The 17,776-nt window shown below is 42.5% G+C and overlaps 2 protein-coding genes across 2 annotated transcripts; both read left to right on the top strand.

Moving 5' to 3' along the window:
* Positions 1 to 2,549: 2,549 nt before the first annotated feature.
* LOC311180650 (olfactory receptor 7C1-like) lies at positions 2,550 to 3,389 on the top strand (the record flags this gene model as incomplete). Its single annotated transcript, XM_084248564.1, has 1 exon — positions 2,550 to 3,389. One exon carries the CDS (start codon positions 2,550 to 2,552, stop codon positions 3,387 to 3,389), a length of 840 nt encoding a protein of 279 aa, XP_084104690.1.
* Positions 3,390 to 9,475: 6,086 nt separating this feature from the next.
* Positions 9,476 to 17,776, top strand: LOC311180649 (olfactory receptor 7A17-like; the record flags this gene model as incomplete). The annotated part of the gene is made up of 3 exons (XM_084248563.1): positions 9,476 to 9,596; positions 11,360 to 11,435; positions 16,825 to 17,776. The coding sequence occupies 3 exons, from the start codon at positions 9,476 to 9,478 to the stop codon at positions 17,774 to 17,776; spliced, it is 1,149 nt and encodes a 382-aa protein (XP_084104689.1).

The following is a 17,776-nucleotide window of genomic DNA, read 5'->3' as shown; positions in this document are numbered from 1 at the left end:
TGACCTTTCAAATACTTCTCTCCTGTATTACATGGATGCCAGATTCTTCTTACTGTGGCCTAAAGTAAGACCTGCCTTTACTCTGTGATGAAGCTTACCTACCAGCACACACACACAGAAATGACACACACACGTACACATGTACACAGAATTGATGGAACAGAACAGTCAATCAATGTCCATGGTGTGTTCAGACAATGCACTGGACATTTTCCTGTGGGCTTTACTTGTTCTATTCTACTTCATTCATGTAAAACCAGGTCTGATCCCCTAATGGAGGTGAGTCTCAGGATATGAAAATTCCTATTTTATGTTCTCCACAACTAGTTTAGCATTTTCCTGTCTGTCTTTCTCAACTTGTCATTATTTTTGTGAGACCATATGCTTCATCTAGCTCATGAAATATGCATTTATTTTTCTACTATTCCCAACTAAACTAAGTCAGGGTGGGGTGTCACATTATAGTGAATACATTAATTTCACACTTAAATATCATGCATAGATTCTTGGAAACTGCAACTTTAAGTGAAATGATATATTGCAAAGCACCTGTATCATTAGTGCATCAAAATAAACACGGATTAAATTTCCTATGGCAGACTTCTGGTCACAGAAACATCACTAAACTTCTAAATAAAGACCCTGATGCTTCTCATATTAAACACTATTTTTATTCATCATCTTTTCATTTATCTGCCAATCAGCTTTTTCCAGTCAGGGATACAAAGTAACTAAATTAACGGAGTAAGAGAAACTGGGAAACTCACCCTTGACAGCTGACTACAGAACTGAACCACCAAAGGCGGAGCCAAAACCACCAAAGGGGAAAGGGAAGAACAAGGCAGGAAGGAAGCACAAGGGTCTGGGGTGGTGGAATATGGGTGAGTGGGGGTGGGTGCACTATGGTGCCACTATCTGGTGGGGGCTCCCCAATACTACCTCAGTTACAAATGAATACATGAATCAATAAATATGGACACAGGAAAAGGTTCTTTGATCTTAGGTATCTAGTGTCTTAAAATGCAGAGGAAATAACTTTCTTTGCAACAATTCTGGATAGGTGGCTCTTTGCAAAGTAAAACGCTTCCTATTTTCCTTGTCCTCAGTGATTTGATTCCAATTCTCAGCTCTGCCTCAATGCACAGGTCAAAATGCCCTAAGCGTGGATCAGAAAGTGTGAGTGTGGAGGAAATAAGGGAAATAAGCCTTATTACAGGTAAGGGAAACAGATTACACACCTCGCCCAAGTTGAAGCTGTCTTCCATAACCAAACATTCAGAATTCAGAAGAAATATGAGGGAAAGAAATTATAGTCTATGGCAGGATTAAATTAGGGATCATTTATGCATGTAATACATAATGTTCACACTTAGGCACAGCACACGTAACACAGTCTACACACTAGAAGATCAGCAAATGTACAATGTCATGTGCAGGAACTTCACAAGGCAGCAGGATGTCAGGGCCACCTGCCCACTCTCTCATCTCACCCCCAACACACTCCGGCCACATCCCTACATCGTGGATCTGTAATTGTGCCAAAAACACTCCTATGTTGCATCTATTTTCTGGCTATTTCCCCAAACCCAAATGTTCTTCTCATGCATATAATGTTGCCACGTGATGTCTCCTTCATAGATAAATGCTGCTGCCTTCAGATATTTTTGTTCCAAGTCTGTTAATTGGAAGTGATTATACCGGATTCCTCTTGATTCTAACTCTTCATCCCACTACATTATTTTACCTAACAATAGTAATCACCATATGAAATATTATTTTCTGAGACCACACACATACTTAGAAGAAAACTTGTTGGGGCTTGGATTTTTCCTTTTTAAAAAAATTATTTATTTATTACGCATGCACAGAAGAACAAGGAAACAGGCCAAAGATGCAGTGTGTGAGGCACTCACCAGAGACAGAGTGGGGGCAGGACAGGCAGATCTACTGAAATACACTGCTGAGGGGAGCAGTGGGGAAAAAGGAGAGGTCTGCTGCGCCATGTGGGTCACTCCCTGGCCGGGGATCATACTCAGGCAGTCCCAGTGGTAGCCCTGAGACTTAGCCCCTGTGCCACTAGGGACACCCGAGGACTAGGAATTTTCAAAGTCAGTCTCACTGTTTTTTCTCCATGATTCCAACAATGTTTGCATGATGCCATTGGTCAAATGTACTTAAAAGTAAGTATTAGGACATTTTCAAAGAAAATTTTGACTTGGATATATGTTTACATTAGATGTAAGAATGGCTAATTATTTTCAGTTTCAGGAGAAGGTGAGTCACTTAACAGCCTTGAAAATTTCGGGCAAAAGGCACTAGCTCTAAGAAATGAAATTGATTAACTGAATGTATTTAAAATGAAATCAACCCATTTAAACTCATTGCTTGACTGCTCTGCTGTGGTTAAGTTGACATCACTTCTGTCTCCATCCCCCAGGCTCACCAGCGACCTGGCGCCAGGAAACCAAACCCACCCCACAGTGTTCACCCTCCTGGGGCTCTCAGAAGAGGCCTCGCTGCAGCCCCTCCTCTTCTGGGCATTCTTGTCCATGTACTTGGTCATGGTCACTGGGAATCTCCTCATCATCCTGGCCATCGTCACAGATCCCCACCTGCACACCCCCATGTACTTCTTCCTCGCCAACCTGTCCTTTGCCGACATGGGCTTCACCTCCACCACCGTCCCCAAGATGCTGCTGAACATCCAGACACGGAACAAAGCCATAACCTACGCGGGCTGTCTCAGCCAGGTGTTTTTCTCCTTCCACTTTGGAGGACTGGACAACTTGCTCTTGACAGCCATGGCCTATGACCGGTTTGTGGCCATCTGCCATCCCCTGCACTACACGGTCATCATGAACCCCCAGTTCTGTGGCCTCCTGCTTCTTGCATCCTGGGTGTTAAATCTTCTGCATTCTCTATTACAAAGCTTACTGGTTTTGCGACTGTCCTTCTGCTCACAACTGCAAATCCCTCACTTCTTCTGTGACCTGGACCAGGTGATCCAGCTTGCCTGCTCTGACACCTTCCTCAATGAGCTGGTGATATATTTAGCAGCGGGGGTTCTGGGGGCCATTCCTCTCAGTGGCATCCTTTTCTCCTACTCTAAGATTGTGTCCTCTGTTTTGAAAATCTCCTCAGCGAGCAGCAGGTACAAAGCCTTCTCCACCTGTGGGTCTCACCTCTCCGTGGTCTCCCTGTTCTATGGGACGGGGCTCGGCGTGTACCTCAGCTCTGCTGCTACCCACGACTCCAGTTACAGTGCAGTCTCCTCGGTGATGTACACGGTGGTCACCCCCATGCTGAACCCCTTCATCTACAGTCTCAGAAACAAGGACATAAAGCAGGCCCTGGGGAGACTCTTCAGCTGCAGAGCAACCCCAACGTGACGGGGGTCACTTCCTCAGATTGTCTGGTCGGGAACAGAAGGGCTCATGATCCATGGACTAAGTCATGATCCTGTCATCATTTAGGCAGAGATAATCTGTGCTTTGTCTTAGGTACACAGTTTAACGTCATTTTTTTTATAGATTATAAATATTTTTTCTGCATTTCCTAAATTATTTTTTTTAATATTTATTTATTTACTTATAGAAGCACTGGGTACAGTCAGAAGCTTGGAGGGCTGAGAATTCACCAGAGTCGAGTGGGGAAGAGAACAGGCAGAATGACTGAAATACACTGCTGAGGGGAGCAGCAGGCGGCAGGAGAGGTCTGTGCGCCAGTGGGACCTTCGCTGTCAGCTGGGGATCAAACCAGTCCTGCAGAGGCTGCGGGCATCTTCGCAGCCCAGCGCTCAACAGTTGCGCCACCAGGGGAGGCCTATTCTAAATTATTTTGACCTGGTATGAACACTGGGAAGTGTTAAAAAACATAATCGGTGTGCCTTTTTCTTTAGTGAAATGTTTAAAACAGGATATTGGGTACTTACAAAATAATAGTAAGATGGAGGAAAATATATACAACTCGATCAGGAAAAAATAATCAATTTATGGATTATCTGCAGAAAAATCTGTGGTATCACAGTAACCAGGTGTGTCCAGGGCTAATATTCACTGTCCCTTACTCTGTCCTTTACTTCCTTCCTTTCGATGCTTTATTGTTGACCCATAATATTCCTGTTCATGTCATTTTGCTCAGGGTTTGTGTTTCATTTTTTCTTTCTAGAACATGAACTCATGTCATGTACTTTTTATGGTGAGGCAGGCAGACCTGCTGGTGAGAAACTCATTGGCTTCTCTGTCTGGAAATCCATTATTCACATTCAAACTGAATAATTTTGCAGCAGAGAGTGTTCTTGGCAGGAAGTCTTTGTGTTTAGGATTACCAGCACTTCCTTCTGTTAGGGAGCACTGTATGGAATTAGCTTTAGGACATCCTTTTCCCCCTAACACTTCCTCTCCTTTCCTGGAGGGTGACTGGGGGAAAATCAGAGGAAAGCCTAACTTGGACGCCTTTGCAAATCCTCTGTCATTCCGGCCTCTTGTACATCTATTTTTTTCTGAATTTTTTTTTTTTTTTTTTTTTTTTTTATGATTTAACAGTGGGGTGTCGTGGTGTAGGTCATTTTCACTTTGAAAGTTGAGTGTTGTCTCTACTTCCTGGACATTTGTGCTTATTTCACTCTCGGTTTGGAAAATTCTCAGCTGTGGTTTTTTGAAAAGTGTCACTCCTGTCTTCTCTGTTCACCTTCCGGATTATCCACGTCTATGGAGTCTGACATTTTTGTAGCGTTTCCTTATTTTTCCTGTGTCTGAGTCTCATTTCTCTCTGTTTTCCTAATTGGGTCATGTATATACTGGGATCCTCCATTTCTGAAGTTATTTCATTTGCCCGTTTAATTCTATTTAACACACTTCCTATATTTGTGGTCATTCACATTCAGACAGTCTTTTGTGTTCTCTTAATCTTGTCCATCTCTTTGGTGAAGACTCTCTGGTTCTTTTATCTTCGTTCAAAGGTCCTGCAGATGCCTCTCCGCATCTGAGTTGCTTTCCCATAACTCAGGGGTGTATTTACTGTTGTTGCTCCACGTCACTGACATTCCTCTGCTTCTCTCTCCTGTATAATGAACCAGAACTTCTGTTCTGCTGCTTTTTCTTTCTTCTTATGCTCAGGTGTTCCTTGATCTAAGTAATTATATCACCTCATTTCCAGGTTTGTAGCTGGGGTGCTGTTGTTGAGATTGTTCCTCTTCTAGTTTTCCTTGGCTTCTGGTGGAGGCGGTGGGGAGTCTGGGTCTTAAGTTTTGTCTCAGTTTGTTGAGACGTGAACTCTGTCACCTCCACACCTCCCCTCTCTTTCACAGCAAGGTCCAATGGGTTTTCGGTTGTCCTCACCTCCCTCCCACCACTGTCTGGTACTTTCTTCACGGATGGAGTCTCCTGGTGACTGGAGCAGGGTCTAGTCCATAGGGTTCAAGGTGTGGAATCAACTGGCACTGGTATTTTGGAGGCACCTACATTGGCGGTGACCACAGGCAATGACCACCACAGCCAGCAGGTCTGCTGTCCACTGAGGGACCCGGGTTGCAAATGCTGCAAGTCTGCTTGATACGTTGCAAACAATTGCTGTGTTCTCTGTCCCACCCATCCTTTTCTCTGCTCTGGGATCTATTATGAAGGCATCTGGGCTCTGCCTGAAAATTCTGATTTCTTAACTCTGGTAGAGGGCAGAGATTTCCTCTTCTGGACCGGTCACTGAGCTCACAGGGTCACAGGGCAGAAAAGGAAACACTTATATAGTGTTGATGGAATGTAAACTTGTGCATCTGTTATGGAAACCTGTACGGAAATTCCTCAAACATTGAAGAATATAAGTTTCCTATGATGCAAATGTCTTACTTCTGAGAGTTTAGCTGGAAAATACACACAAAAAGCACTAATTCCAAGAGGTGTTTTCCATTCATGTTCACTGCAATGGTATTTACAATAGCCAAGAGGCAGAAAAAATCCAAGTCTCCACTGATTGACAAATGTCCAGAAAGATGTGGTGTATGTAGATAGCGGAACGCTATTCATATTTGGAAGAACAAAAGGATAAGAACAGAATGATCCTTTCTGAAACAAGCCAAACAGAGAAAGTCAAATACCATGTGATTTCACTCACATGTAATAAAGAAAACAAAATAAACAGATCATGTCAATAAAACAAAATATGCTTTTGACTAGATAAGAGCAATTTGTGGGTAACACTAAGATGGGAGAAGGGAGGCGGTTCAATTAGAAACGAGGATAATGGTATAACGAAAGATAAATGTAAACTTTTAGTAGTGAACTTAATGTCGCATATACATATGTTGATTAATAATCATGCATACCTGAAATTTATATAACGTTATAATGCAAGGTTACTTCAGTGTAATAAATGGAAAGGTAAACTCACAGGAAATAGAAAGAATTTCATGGGAGTGTCTCCTTTAATAAATAGCTCTGTATTAAAATTAACATGTTTCATGGGAGAAAACGCACATAAATTGGATTATAAATGAAAGAGGAGAAATCAAAACAGATGCAGTACAAATCAAGAGAATAATCAGAGATTACTATGAACAATTACATCCAAACAAACTCAACAACCTAGAAGAGATGGGCAAATTTCCAGAATGATGTAATCATCCAAAGCTGAAGGAAGAAGAAATAGAACAACTAAACAGACCAATTACAAGCAGCAAAATTGAGGCAATAGTGAAAGCACTCCCCAAAAACAAAAGCCTGGGCCCAGACAGCTTCACAAATGAATTCGACCAAATGTTCAGCAGTGAATTAGTGCCTATCCTACACACACTCTTTCAAAAAATTGAGAAAGAAGGAATACTACCAAATACATTTTATGAAGCCAAGTTACACTAATACCAAAACCCAACAAAGACAGCCCAAAAAAAGAAAATTACAGGCCAATCTCCTTAATGAACACTGATGCAAAAATCCTCAACAAAATCCTTGCCAACAGAATCCAACAATGCATCAAAGGGATAGTACACTACGATCAAGTGGGATTCATCCCAAGGGCACAAGGATGGTTCAACATACGAAAATTGATAAGTATAATCCAACACATCAACAAAAAGGAAAATAAAAACCATACGATCATATCAATAAATGCTGAGAAAGCATTCGACAAAGTCCAACAACCATTTATGATGAAGGTCCTTGAAATTCTCGGGATAGAAGGAACATACCTTAACAGGATAAAAGCCATACACGACAAACCCACTTCCAATATTATTCTCAATGGCGAAAAGCTGAAGGCCTTTCCTTTAATATCAGGAACAAGACAAGGATGTCCTCTCTCACCCTTGCTCTTCCATATAATACTGGAGGTCTAGCCAGGGCAATAAGACAAGAGAAAGACATACAAGGAATCCAGATAGGGAAAGAACAAGTAAAACTATCACTATTTGCAGATGATATGATGATATACATAGAGAACCATAAAAATTCCATAGAGAAACTACTCAAAATAATCAACCAGTTCAGTAAAGTAGCAGGATACAAAATCAACATGCAAAAATCAATAGCCTTCCTATACACAGTCAGTCTGAAGAAGAAATCAAGAAAACCATCCCTTTATAATTGAAACAAAAAAAAAATCAAATACTTGGGAATAAACCTAACAAAAGAGGTGAAAGACCTTTACAAAGCAAATTATAAAACACTGTTAAAAGAAATTGAAGTAGACGCAAAGAAATGGAAAGAAATCCCCTGCTCATGTATTGGAAGAATCAACATTATTAAAATGGTCATCCTCCCTAAAGAAATATGCAGATTCAATGCTATTCTATTTAAAATTTCAATGACATACTTCAAAGAAATAAAGCAAATACTGGGCCTCCGACTGGTGGCACAGTCAGTTGAGTGCCATGCTGTAAAGTTTTCTGCAGCCTCTGCAGCGCCAGTTCAATCCTGGCCAGCCAGCGAGGGTCCCACGTGGTGCGGCAGAACTCTCCTGTCTCACCCGCTGCTCCCCTCAGCTGTGTATTTCATCAGTCTGCCTGTTCTGTTCCCTGCTATGTCTCTGGTGAATCCTCTTAACCTCCGTGCATCTGGCCTGTACCCGAGTTCTTGTATAAAAAAAAAAATACATCTTCAAAAAAAAAAAAAGAAATAGAACAAATACTGATGAAATTCATATAGAACCACAAAAAACTGAATAGCCAAAGCCCCACTGATGAAAACAAAGGAGAAAGGTGGCATCACACTTCCAAACTGCAAGCTATACTACAAAGCCATAATAATTAAAAGTTTGGTACTGGAACAAAAACAGACGCACATACCAATGAACCAAATAGAGAGCCCAGAAATAAAGCCACAATTATATAAACAACTAATCTTTGAGAAAGAAGCAAAGGATAAGCAATGGAACACAGTTTGTTCAATAAATGGTGCTGGGAAAACTGGACCTCCACATGCAAAAAAATGTAACTAGACCTCTACCTCTCACCGTGCACAAAAATCAACACAAAATGGATAAAAGAACTGGACATAACACCTGAAACTATAATATATGTAGAAGAAAATATAGGTAAAACACTACAAGACATACGTCTCAGAAACATCTTTAAACACTCATCACCCAAAGCAGTGATAGTGAAGGCAAAGAAAAACACCTGGGATGACATCAAACTGAAAAGCTTTTCTATAGCCCACGATAGATACATTAACCAAAAAGATTTAGTCCATTTTAACCCTTTGCACTCCGAACCATTCTAGACATTGGCTGCCAGCTACTCGATGCTACTTTGTGGCGGAAACGTGCATTTACAGACCCTTGTATTATTTAGTATAATTTTGGAACCAAGTAACGTATTATAATGATATTGGACTTATATGAATTGGGTGACATCGAGGAATGTGTATTTGCAAAAAAAAAAAACCAATATTTTATTGTTTATAATTTTGTACAGTATGATAAGTTTTGCAACACTCCCCAATATGCATTGCAGGCTGATTAGTGCATGTGTGACAGTAATCAGTGGTTTGACGCCTGCCACCAGGTGTTTTCCTGTTAGAACACACAATGCAGTCCCGTTTTCTTTGTCCCACATTGGGGATATGTAGTTTATTGTTTAATCTATTGTCCGCAGAAGATGTATATATCTTAGTAATTTTACCATATTTTGATTTAATTTCTTATGACATTTCAAGATAAAACTTCAGGGAAACATGCATGTCTCAAAAAGTTGCGTTGAAATAACTCAATTCCCCATAATCACTAATAAATTGCAGTGTCCCCTGAGAGGGGACATCCGACTGATATGCTAGAATTCCGATGTCCCCTGAGAGGGGACAGCAGAGTGCAAAGGGTTAAGTAAAACAAACATTACCAATTTTCATAAGGAACCACAAAAGACCCCACAGCGCAAAGCAAATATGACATTAAAAGGAAAAAGTCATATTATAATACCAGACTTCAAACGACATTATAAACCTAAAATGATTTTAGTAACACTGGATAATTATAATTTTACGGGATGATGACACAGAGACCAATGGATAGAATCAAGACCCCAGAAATCATCAGACACATAGGAACAGTTAATCTACAAAATGGGAGCCAAGAAAATACACCGGAGCAAGGAGCCTCTTCAGTAAATGGTATTGGGAAGACTGGACACGCATGCAAAAGGATGAAGCTACATGACTCTCTCTCAAAACGCACAAAAATCAATTGAAGATTAAAAAAAAAGACTTTGTGGTAAGACCGAAAACCATAACACACATAGAAGAGAACTCTGCAATAGAAATTTCAGATGTGTGTGTGGAATCATCCCCGGCAGCAAGGGAAACAAAGGAGAACATAAATAATTGGGCCTATAGCAACCCGAATGCTCTGTACAGCCAAGAAAACAGCACTACAGCAACAAGACACCTGCTGAAGGGGAGGGTGTATCTGAACAGCATAATTCTGAAAAATAAAGACATAGGAAGAACCTGGGCTGTTGAGGTCCTTCCTCTCCTGTTCCACAACAACAAGACAGACGGGTCCAGTTCACTGGGAGGTGCACAGCTGGTTGGGAGACATCTGTACGGAGAGAGAGGCTGTCAGGCCAAGCCCAGTGTGCCATTGGATTGTCTGATGTAACATCCAGTTATTTCCCAGAACTTGCCTAACTTGCAAGGGTTGTGAAAACATCCCTATTGTGTTGTGTGGCAACAAAGTGGACATTGAGGGCAAGAAAATTAAGGAAACTCCATAGACTTTCAAAGAAGACTTTCAGTACTGAGGCGAGTCGTCACAGGTCACCACAAGCCCTTTCTCTGGCTGCTAGAAGAGCAACGGGCGACCCTCACTTGGAGTTCGTTGTGGTGCAGGCTCCTGCCTCCCCGGGGGATGTCATGGGCCCTGCTTTGGCAGTGAAGACCAGTCAGGGTTTAGAGGTTGCTCAGTCAACTGCTGCGTTGCTCGGATTATGTGGTGACCTGTGAGGATGGGACACACAGTGTCAGGAGTGGACTGTTGTGGGCAGCACCTCACGCTGGAAGCAGTGACGCGTGTTAGCAGCTCCCTGTGCTCTAAGCAGGACACGTGCTTAGTCTCAGGGGTCAGAGGAGGCGCACGGGCTTCAGAGTGAGTGTGGCAGTTGCCAAAATCTTCACTCTTGGGCCCTGCACATTTAGCTGGTTAGGAACACAGGCGTTTCCTTCTGGAGTTTCAGACATAAGGCTGCTGCACTCACATCACAGTAAAAACAAAGAAGAAATTCCTATTTGCTTTTGCAAAAGTGCCATGAAAACAAGGAGTGTGGATGCTAAAGTTTTATATAGAGGGCTCGGTTCTCAACTTTACGAGAGAGGAACAGCACTACTGCACATATGATGAGAGTCTGTGCCCCCAACACATTTGTGCCCTGATCGAGGATACCGAGTCAAGTTGGGATTCTCAGCACAGATTTTTAAATATTTTTTTTATTTTATCTATATTTTGCATCATTTTTCCTTTCTTGCACAATGTTTCCATTTTCATCTTGATTATAGTCCCCATGCAATTCCCAGCACATTTTGAAAACCTGAACACAGAATTAGAACAGTGTGCTGGTTGGTTACAACATGAAGGCCGGGGAGTAACAAAACTGGATGCACTTGACATCTAATCTAGTCTCTTGCGATCAGAGAATCATTAAGAAACTTTCTTTTTGCCCAATCCAGTGTCCACAGGGAAATCATGAGCTCAGAGCTTGGGGCAGGAGAGTGAGGTGTGGCTAATGAGACCGCGTGGAGGGTGGTAAATACCCTGTCTCCCTCGGTCCCTCAGACTGTCCAACCCGGGACCGGAGAGGACATGATTCCTGTCTGTGGAGCCCGACCTCTGCCCAGGGACCAGCCCGTGGCGCCCTCCTGAGAACCTGTCTGTGACACAGCCCAGATCCATCCTCAAGCGTCCAGGAGGGACTCCGACGGCTACATGGAGAAGCCACCACCACAGCCCCCACCCAGGTGAGTCTCAGAGCCCAGCAGATCCAGGGAAAATGCAAACTGAGAAGTTCTGCCTCAGGTCACAGAGATCAAACCAGGCCCAGGGACAAGAGTTTCCCTTGTTCTCTTGCTTGACTGACTCGTCAATTTATAATTAATTTACTTAATTTGTGACTCAGAACTGTCCACTGCTCTCCACAATACAGAGATGGTGCTGACAGTGAAGAGACAGGAAGGAAAATCTGTTAGGATGAGACTGAAGGGGGAGTGGTGGGGGCGTAAATGGTTCCAGCAACGTTAGGACAGATTCAGGAAGGTCCGGAGTTGAGGCAGCAGGAAATAAAGTGTTTAATGCGAAGGGGATGACGGGAGTGACGGGGTGATGAGCAGGGCCTCTGTGTTGGAGAGATCCAGAGTAATGTTGGCGGATGGCCTCACAGGGCAGCTGAGGAGAGGAACAGTGTGTAGTGTCCCCTCACAGCAGGTGCTCACAGAAGTCATCCTTTTTCTTTAATGTCAGTTGGGGGAGACTAAAGAGTTTAACTTCACAACCACTCTAGTCCTGGCAAATCCCATAGCTTTGCTTGTTGGAATTTTGCTTCTTTCAATTACAAACTGTTCTCATTCTTATAGTTTACTTACTTACAGCCTGAGCTTTTATCTAGTTTTCTCTCAAATATTGAAATAGAATGGGAGCTTTTCACAATAAATACTTGGCAGTTAATTCCCCCATATATGTAGATTGTTGTGTAAAATGTTTGAAAGTTTTCAATTTGTGTGTGGGCCTCAGTCGATCCTTTGTGTACCACTATGTATGTTAAACACAGGCTGTTCTTGCAGTCTGAGCAGTACTAAGCTCTCATACACATTGTGTTCATGTCACATCTGTGTTTCCTCGTTATTGTGTCTCTTCACATGTGTGATGTGATCTGTTGTATTTTCATTGATATTAAGTTGACATGAAACAGTGTGCAAGTTGGAGACAGACATGTTGACTGGATATATATATCTACTGCAATATGATGACCACTGCAGCACTAGCTGACACCTCCTCAATACACACAATTAATATTTATTTTTGTCACAAAACGTTTCAGAAATAATCTCTTCACAACTGGGAAGGTTGCAGGAAAGCACTGCTGACTGTCACATGCAGTAGATTTACAGAGCCTTGTTCATTCAGCAGCTTCCAATGTGTGTCCTGAAACGACTTTTTACAACTGTCCCACCCCGGGTCCCTGTCACCAATTTCATTGTGTTTCAGGACCGCACACAGAAGTGATAGCAGTATCTGTAGTTCCTCCACTTCTATCATGTAGCAGAATGTTCTTAGGTGCCTGTATAGTGGCAAAAGCACGGTTGCCTTCTTTCTCTTGACTGGATATCATGTGATATTTTACTATATAGAATGTTTATTATAACAACACCATATCCTGTGTGTATACTATTCATTACATGTTTTACATAATCCATGTATATTCATTTGGACAGTAAGAGCAATCGTGTGCACATATAATACAGCACATATATTTTTATATCTATATATGTACACATTATGTCCTTTATTTGTCCATGAATGACTTATAGGTTATTTCTACATTTTGCTCACTAAGCAAGGGGGTGCAGATAGCTTTTCAATGTCCTGTGTTCATATCCTTTGTACATGTATGAACACAGCATGAGGGAGCACAAAGAAATAGCGCATGTGGGATATGATGGTCTTAGGAATAAACAACAGCGAGGGAAGGGACAGACTGTTGTTGCACCAGCAATAAACATGAATCTGCCATATGACCCCAGTAATTCCACTCCTAAGTATGTGTCCACAAAATTAAAAAAAATAATTGGAAATAGAACTTGCACTCCCGTGTTTATTGCAGCACTACATATTATAGCTGAAACATCTGAACATATGAACAGAGCAAGAAGATATAGTATATACACACAATGGAATACTACTTAGTCATGAAAAAGATAAATGTATGCCATTTGTGGCAACATGGATGGAAATTGAAATCATGATCCTAAGTGAAAATGTGTTTTGATAATGTTAAATATCAGATGATGGGATCACTATCTGGAATAAAGTAACTAAATGAACAGATTAAGATAAGCTGGGAATCTGACCATTGAGGGTTGACCACAGAACTGAACCACCAAGCAGGGAGGCCGGGAAAGGGGAAACAGCAAAGAGGGAAGGAAGCACAGCGGTATGTGGTGGTGGAATATGGGTGAGTGGGTGTGGGTGCACTATGGTGGCAAAACCTGGCGGGGTTACCCCAATATTCCTTCAGTTATAAATAGATATGAATAAATAAGGATACAGGGCAAGGTTCTTGAATTTTTAGGTAACCAGTGTCTTAAATTGCAAAGGAAAATAACAACAACAGTTGTTATTTACAACTGTTTCTGGACAACAGTTTCTTTACAACAGTTCTGGACAGCTGATTCTTTGAAAAGTAAACACTTCTTACTTTTGCTCTTCATAGTCATTTCCAAATCTCAGCGCTGCCTCCATGCAGAGGACACAAGGCCCTAAGCGTGGATCAGAAAGTGTGTGTGTGGCTGAAATAAGGGAAATGACCCTTATTACAGGTCAGAGAAGCACAGAGGAGACATCTGTCCCAGTGGAGCTGTCTTCTGTAATCAAACATTCAGAATTTAGCCGAAAATGGAGGGAAAACATTGTATTTTATGTAGGGATTCAATGATGGATCATTTATGCATGTAATACATAATGTTCACACTTAGGCTCAGCACACGTAACACAATCTACATCTAGAAGATCAGCAAATGTACAACGTCATGTGCAGGGACCTCACTCGGCAGCAGGGTGTCGGGGCCTCCTGCCCACTCTCTCCTCTCACCCCCAATCTGGAGCACCCCCTCTTGTCACACCCCTGCTTCTGGGATCTGTAACTGTGCCAGGAATGCTCCTGTACTGACATCTTTTTCTGGCTATTTCCCCAAACCCGAATGTTCTTCTCATGCATATATTGTTACAACATGATATCTCCTTTATATAAAAATCCTGGTGACTTCACATTTTTTTTTGTTCAAAGTCTCCTAATTGGAAGTGATTATACATGTTTCCTCTACATTCATCCTCTTCATCCAACTCCATTATTTTTCTTAACATTAATGATCACCATAGGAAATATCATTTACCGAGATGACACACATACTTAGAAGAAAACTTGTTTGGGGCTAGGATTTTTCTTTTTAAAAAAATAGATGTATTAATTATTTATGCATAGAAAAACTGGGGTGCAGGCCAGAGGTGCAGGGGTGAGAGGACTCACCAGAGATAAGAATGGGGAGCAAGACATGTTGAGCTACTGAAATCCACTGCTTCGGGGAGCAGTGGGGAGACAGAGAGGTCTGCTGCACCTTGTGGGTCAGCTCCTTGGCTGGGGATCAAACTCAGGCAGTCCTGGTGGTTGTCTGAGACTTAACCCCTAGGACACTAGGGAGGCCCTAGGGCTAGAATATTTCAATGTAGTCTAACTGCTTTTTCTCCTTGATTCCAACAATATTTGGATAATGTAATTGGTTCAAAGTTTAAAAGAAAATATTAGGACATTTTCAAGGAAATTTTGACTTGGAAAAATGTTTGAATTAGATGAAAGAATGGCTAATTATTTTCAGCATCAAGAGAAGGTGAATCATAAATAGCCTTGAAAATTTCAGGTAACATGGGCCTCCCGGATGGTGCAGGGGGTTAAGCACAGTACTGTCAAGCTATCCATGTCTTCCTCAACATGAGATTGATCCATGGCCAGGGAGCTACCCACATGGCGCGGCAGACCTCTCCTGTCTCCCCGCTGCTCCCCCCAGCAGTGGATTTTAGTCAATCCGCCTGTTCTGCTCCCCACTCTGTCTCTGGTGAATCCTTTCACCCGCCCACATATCTGGCCTGTACCCCAGCACTTGTATGTATAAATATATGAATCTTTAAAAAAAAGAAAATTTTAAGGCCTCCCCTGGTGGTGCAGGTGGTTGAGTGCTGCACTCTGACACTGTCCACAGCCTCTGCAGCACCGTTTCGAACATGGCCTACCATCAAGGGTCCCACATGGCACAGCAGACCTCTCCTGTCATGCCTGCTGCTCCCCTAAGAGTGCGTTTTGTCAGTCTGCCTGTTCTGTTCCCCCTCTGTCTCCAGTGAATCCTCTCACCTCCTGTGCATATGGCCTGTACCCCTGTTCTTGTATAAATAAATCTTAAAATAAAAAAGAAAGAAAATTTCAGATAACAGGGACTATCTCTATGAGAGGAAATACATTAACTGAATGTATTAAAATAAAATCATGCCATTTAAACTTTTTTATACTTTAAAATTTTTATTTATTTTTTATGTATTTTTACATCATCCTTCATTTTTTTCAATGTATGCTTTCTCATCTCAGTTACTGTCCCCATGAAATTCCCACCATCAATTCATCCATGTCTCATCACCACAGTCCCTTGTGCTCCTCCCACCCGTTTTGATCCAACTACCTTCTCCATCCTGCAGAATGTCTCCAGTTTATAGTTGCTAATTCATTTTGATTTTCACTTTATTATAATAACTTTTGTACCTGATCCCTTATTTGTATCCTCTACATTCCTCCTGTAAGTGAAACCATCCCATAGTTTTCTTTTTCTTTCTGGCTTATTTCAAGAGCATGAGCCTTTCGTGCTCTATCCATGTGGCTGCAAATTGCATGAGTTTATCTTTTTTGATTGCTGAGTAATATTCCATTGCATATATGTACCACATCTTCTTGATCCAGTTGGCTATTTTGGGGCATTTGGGTTCTTTCCATAGCTTACATACTGTAAATAGTGTTGCAATAAACATAGGGGTGCATGTCTGCCTTGGAATAATATTGTTGTGCCCTTTGGGCAGATACCTAGGAGTGGAATTGCTGGATCATATGGAAGCTCCATCTTTAGCAGGTTGAGGAATCTCCACACAGCTTTCCATAGTGATTGACCCAGTTTTCACTCCCACCGGCAGTGCACGAGAGTTCCTTTAACAAAAACAAAGAGACGCCTAATGATTGGGAGAAAATTTTTGCACACATACTAACGATAAGGCAGAGAACACAAAGATCTACAAAGAGCTGAGGAAACTCAACAAAAATAGAGTAAACAACCCAGTCAAAATATGGGCAGAAGAGATAAAAAGAGACTTTTCCAAAGAGGAAATGCAAATGGCCAGCAGTCATATGAAAAAATATTGAATATTACTTGTAATCAGGGAAATGCAAATCAAACCACAATGAGATACCATCTTACACCAGTGAGAATTGCACATTTAAAAAAAGCAAGCAACAACAAATGTTGGTGAGGATGTGGAGATAAACTCATTTCTTGATTGTTCTGCTGCGGTTAAGTTGACATCACTTCTGTCTCCATCCCCCAGGCTCACCAGCGACCTGGCGCCAGGAAACCAAACCCACCCCACAGCGTTCACCCTCCTGGGGCTCTCAGAAGAGGCCTCGCTGCAGCCCCTCCTCTTCTGGGCATTCTTGGCCATGTACTTGGTCACGGTCACTGGGAATATCCTCATCATCCTGGCCATCGTCACGGACCCCCGCCTGCACACCCCCATGTACTTCTTCCTCGCCAACCTGTCCTTTGCTGACATGGGCTTCACCTCCACCACCGTCCCCAAGATGCTGCTGAACATCCAGACACAGAACAAAGCCATAACCTACGCGGGCTGTCTCAGCCAGATGTTTTTCTTCTTACTCTTTGGAGGACTGGACAACTTGCTCTTGACAGCCATGGCCTACGACCGGTTTGTGGCCATCTGCCATCCCCTGCACTACACGGTCATCATGAACCCCCAGTTCTGTGGCTTCCTGCTTCTTGCATCCTTGGTGTTAATTCTTCTGGATTCTCTATTACACAGCTTACTGGTTTTGCGACTGTCCTTTTGCTCACAGCTGCAAATCCCTCACTTCTTCTGTGACCTGGACCAGGTGATCCAGCTTGCCTGTTCTGACACCTTCCTCAATGAGCTGGTGATATATTTAGCAGCGGGGATTCTGGGGGCCATTCCTCTCAGTGGTATCCTTTTGTCCTACTCTAAGATTGTGTCCTCTGTTTTGAAAATCTCCTCAGCGAGCGGCAGGTACAAAGCCTTCTCCACCTGCGGGTCTCACCTCTGCGTGGTCTCCCTGTTCTACGGGACGGCGCTCGGCGTGTACCTCAGCTCTGATGCTACCCACGACTCCAGGGACAGTGCAACAGCCTCGGTGATGTACACGGTGGTCACCCCCATGCTGAACCCCTTCATCTACAGTCTCAGAAACAGGGACATAAAGCAGGCCCTGGTGAGGCTCTTCAGCTTCAGAGCAACCCCAACGTGA

Source organism: Talpa europaea (assembly GCF_964194135.1).
Source record: "Talpa europaea genome assembly, chromosome: 12".
NCBI lineage: Eukaryota > Metazoa > Chordata > Mammalia > Eulipotyphla > Talpidae > Talpa > Talpa europaea.
The sequence above is the reverse complement of the archived record's forward strand: the minus strand, read 5'-3'. Positions and strand labels throughout refer to the sequence as shown.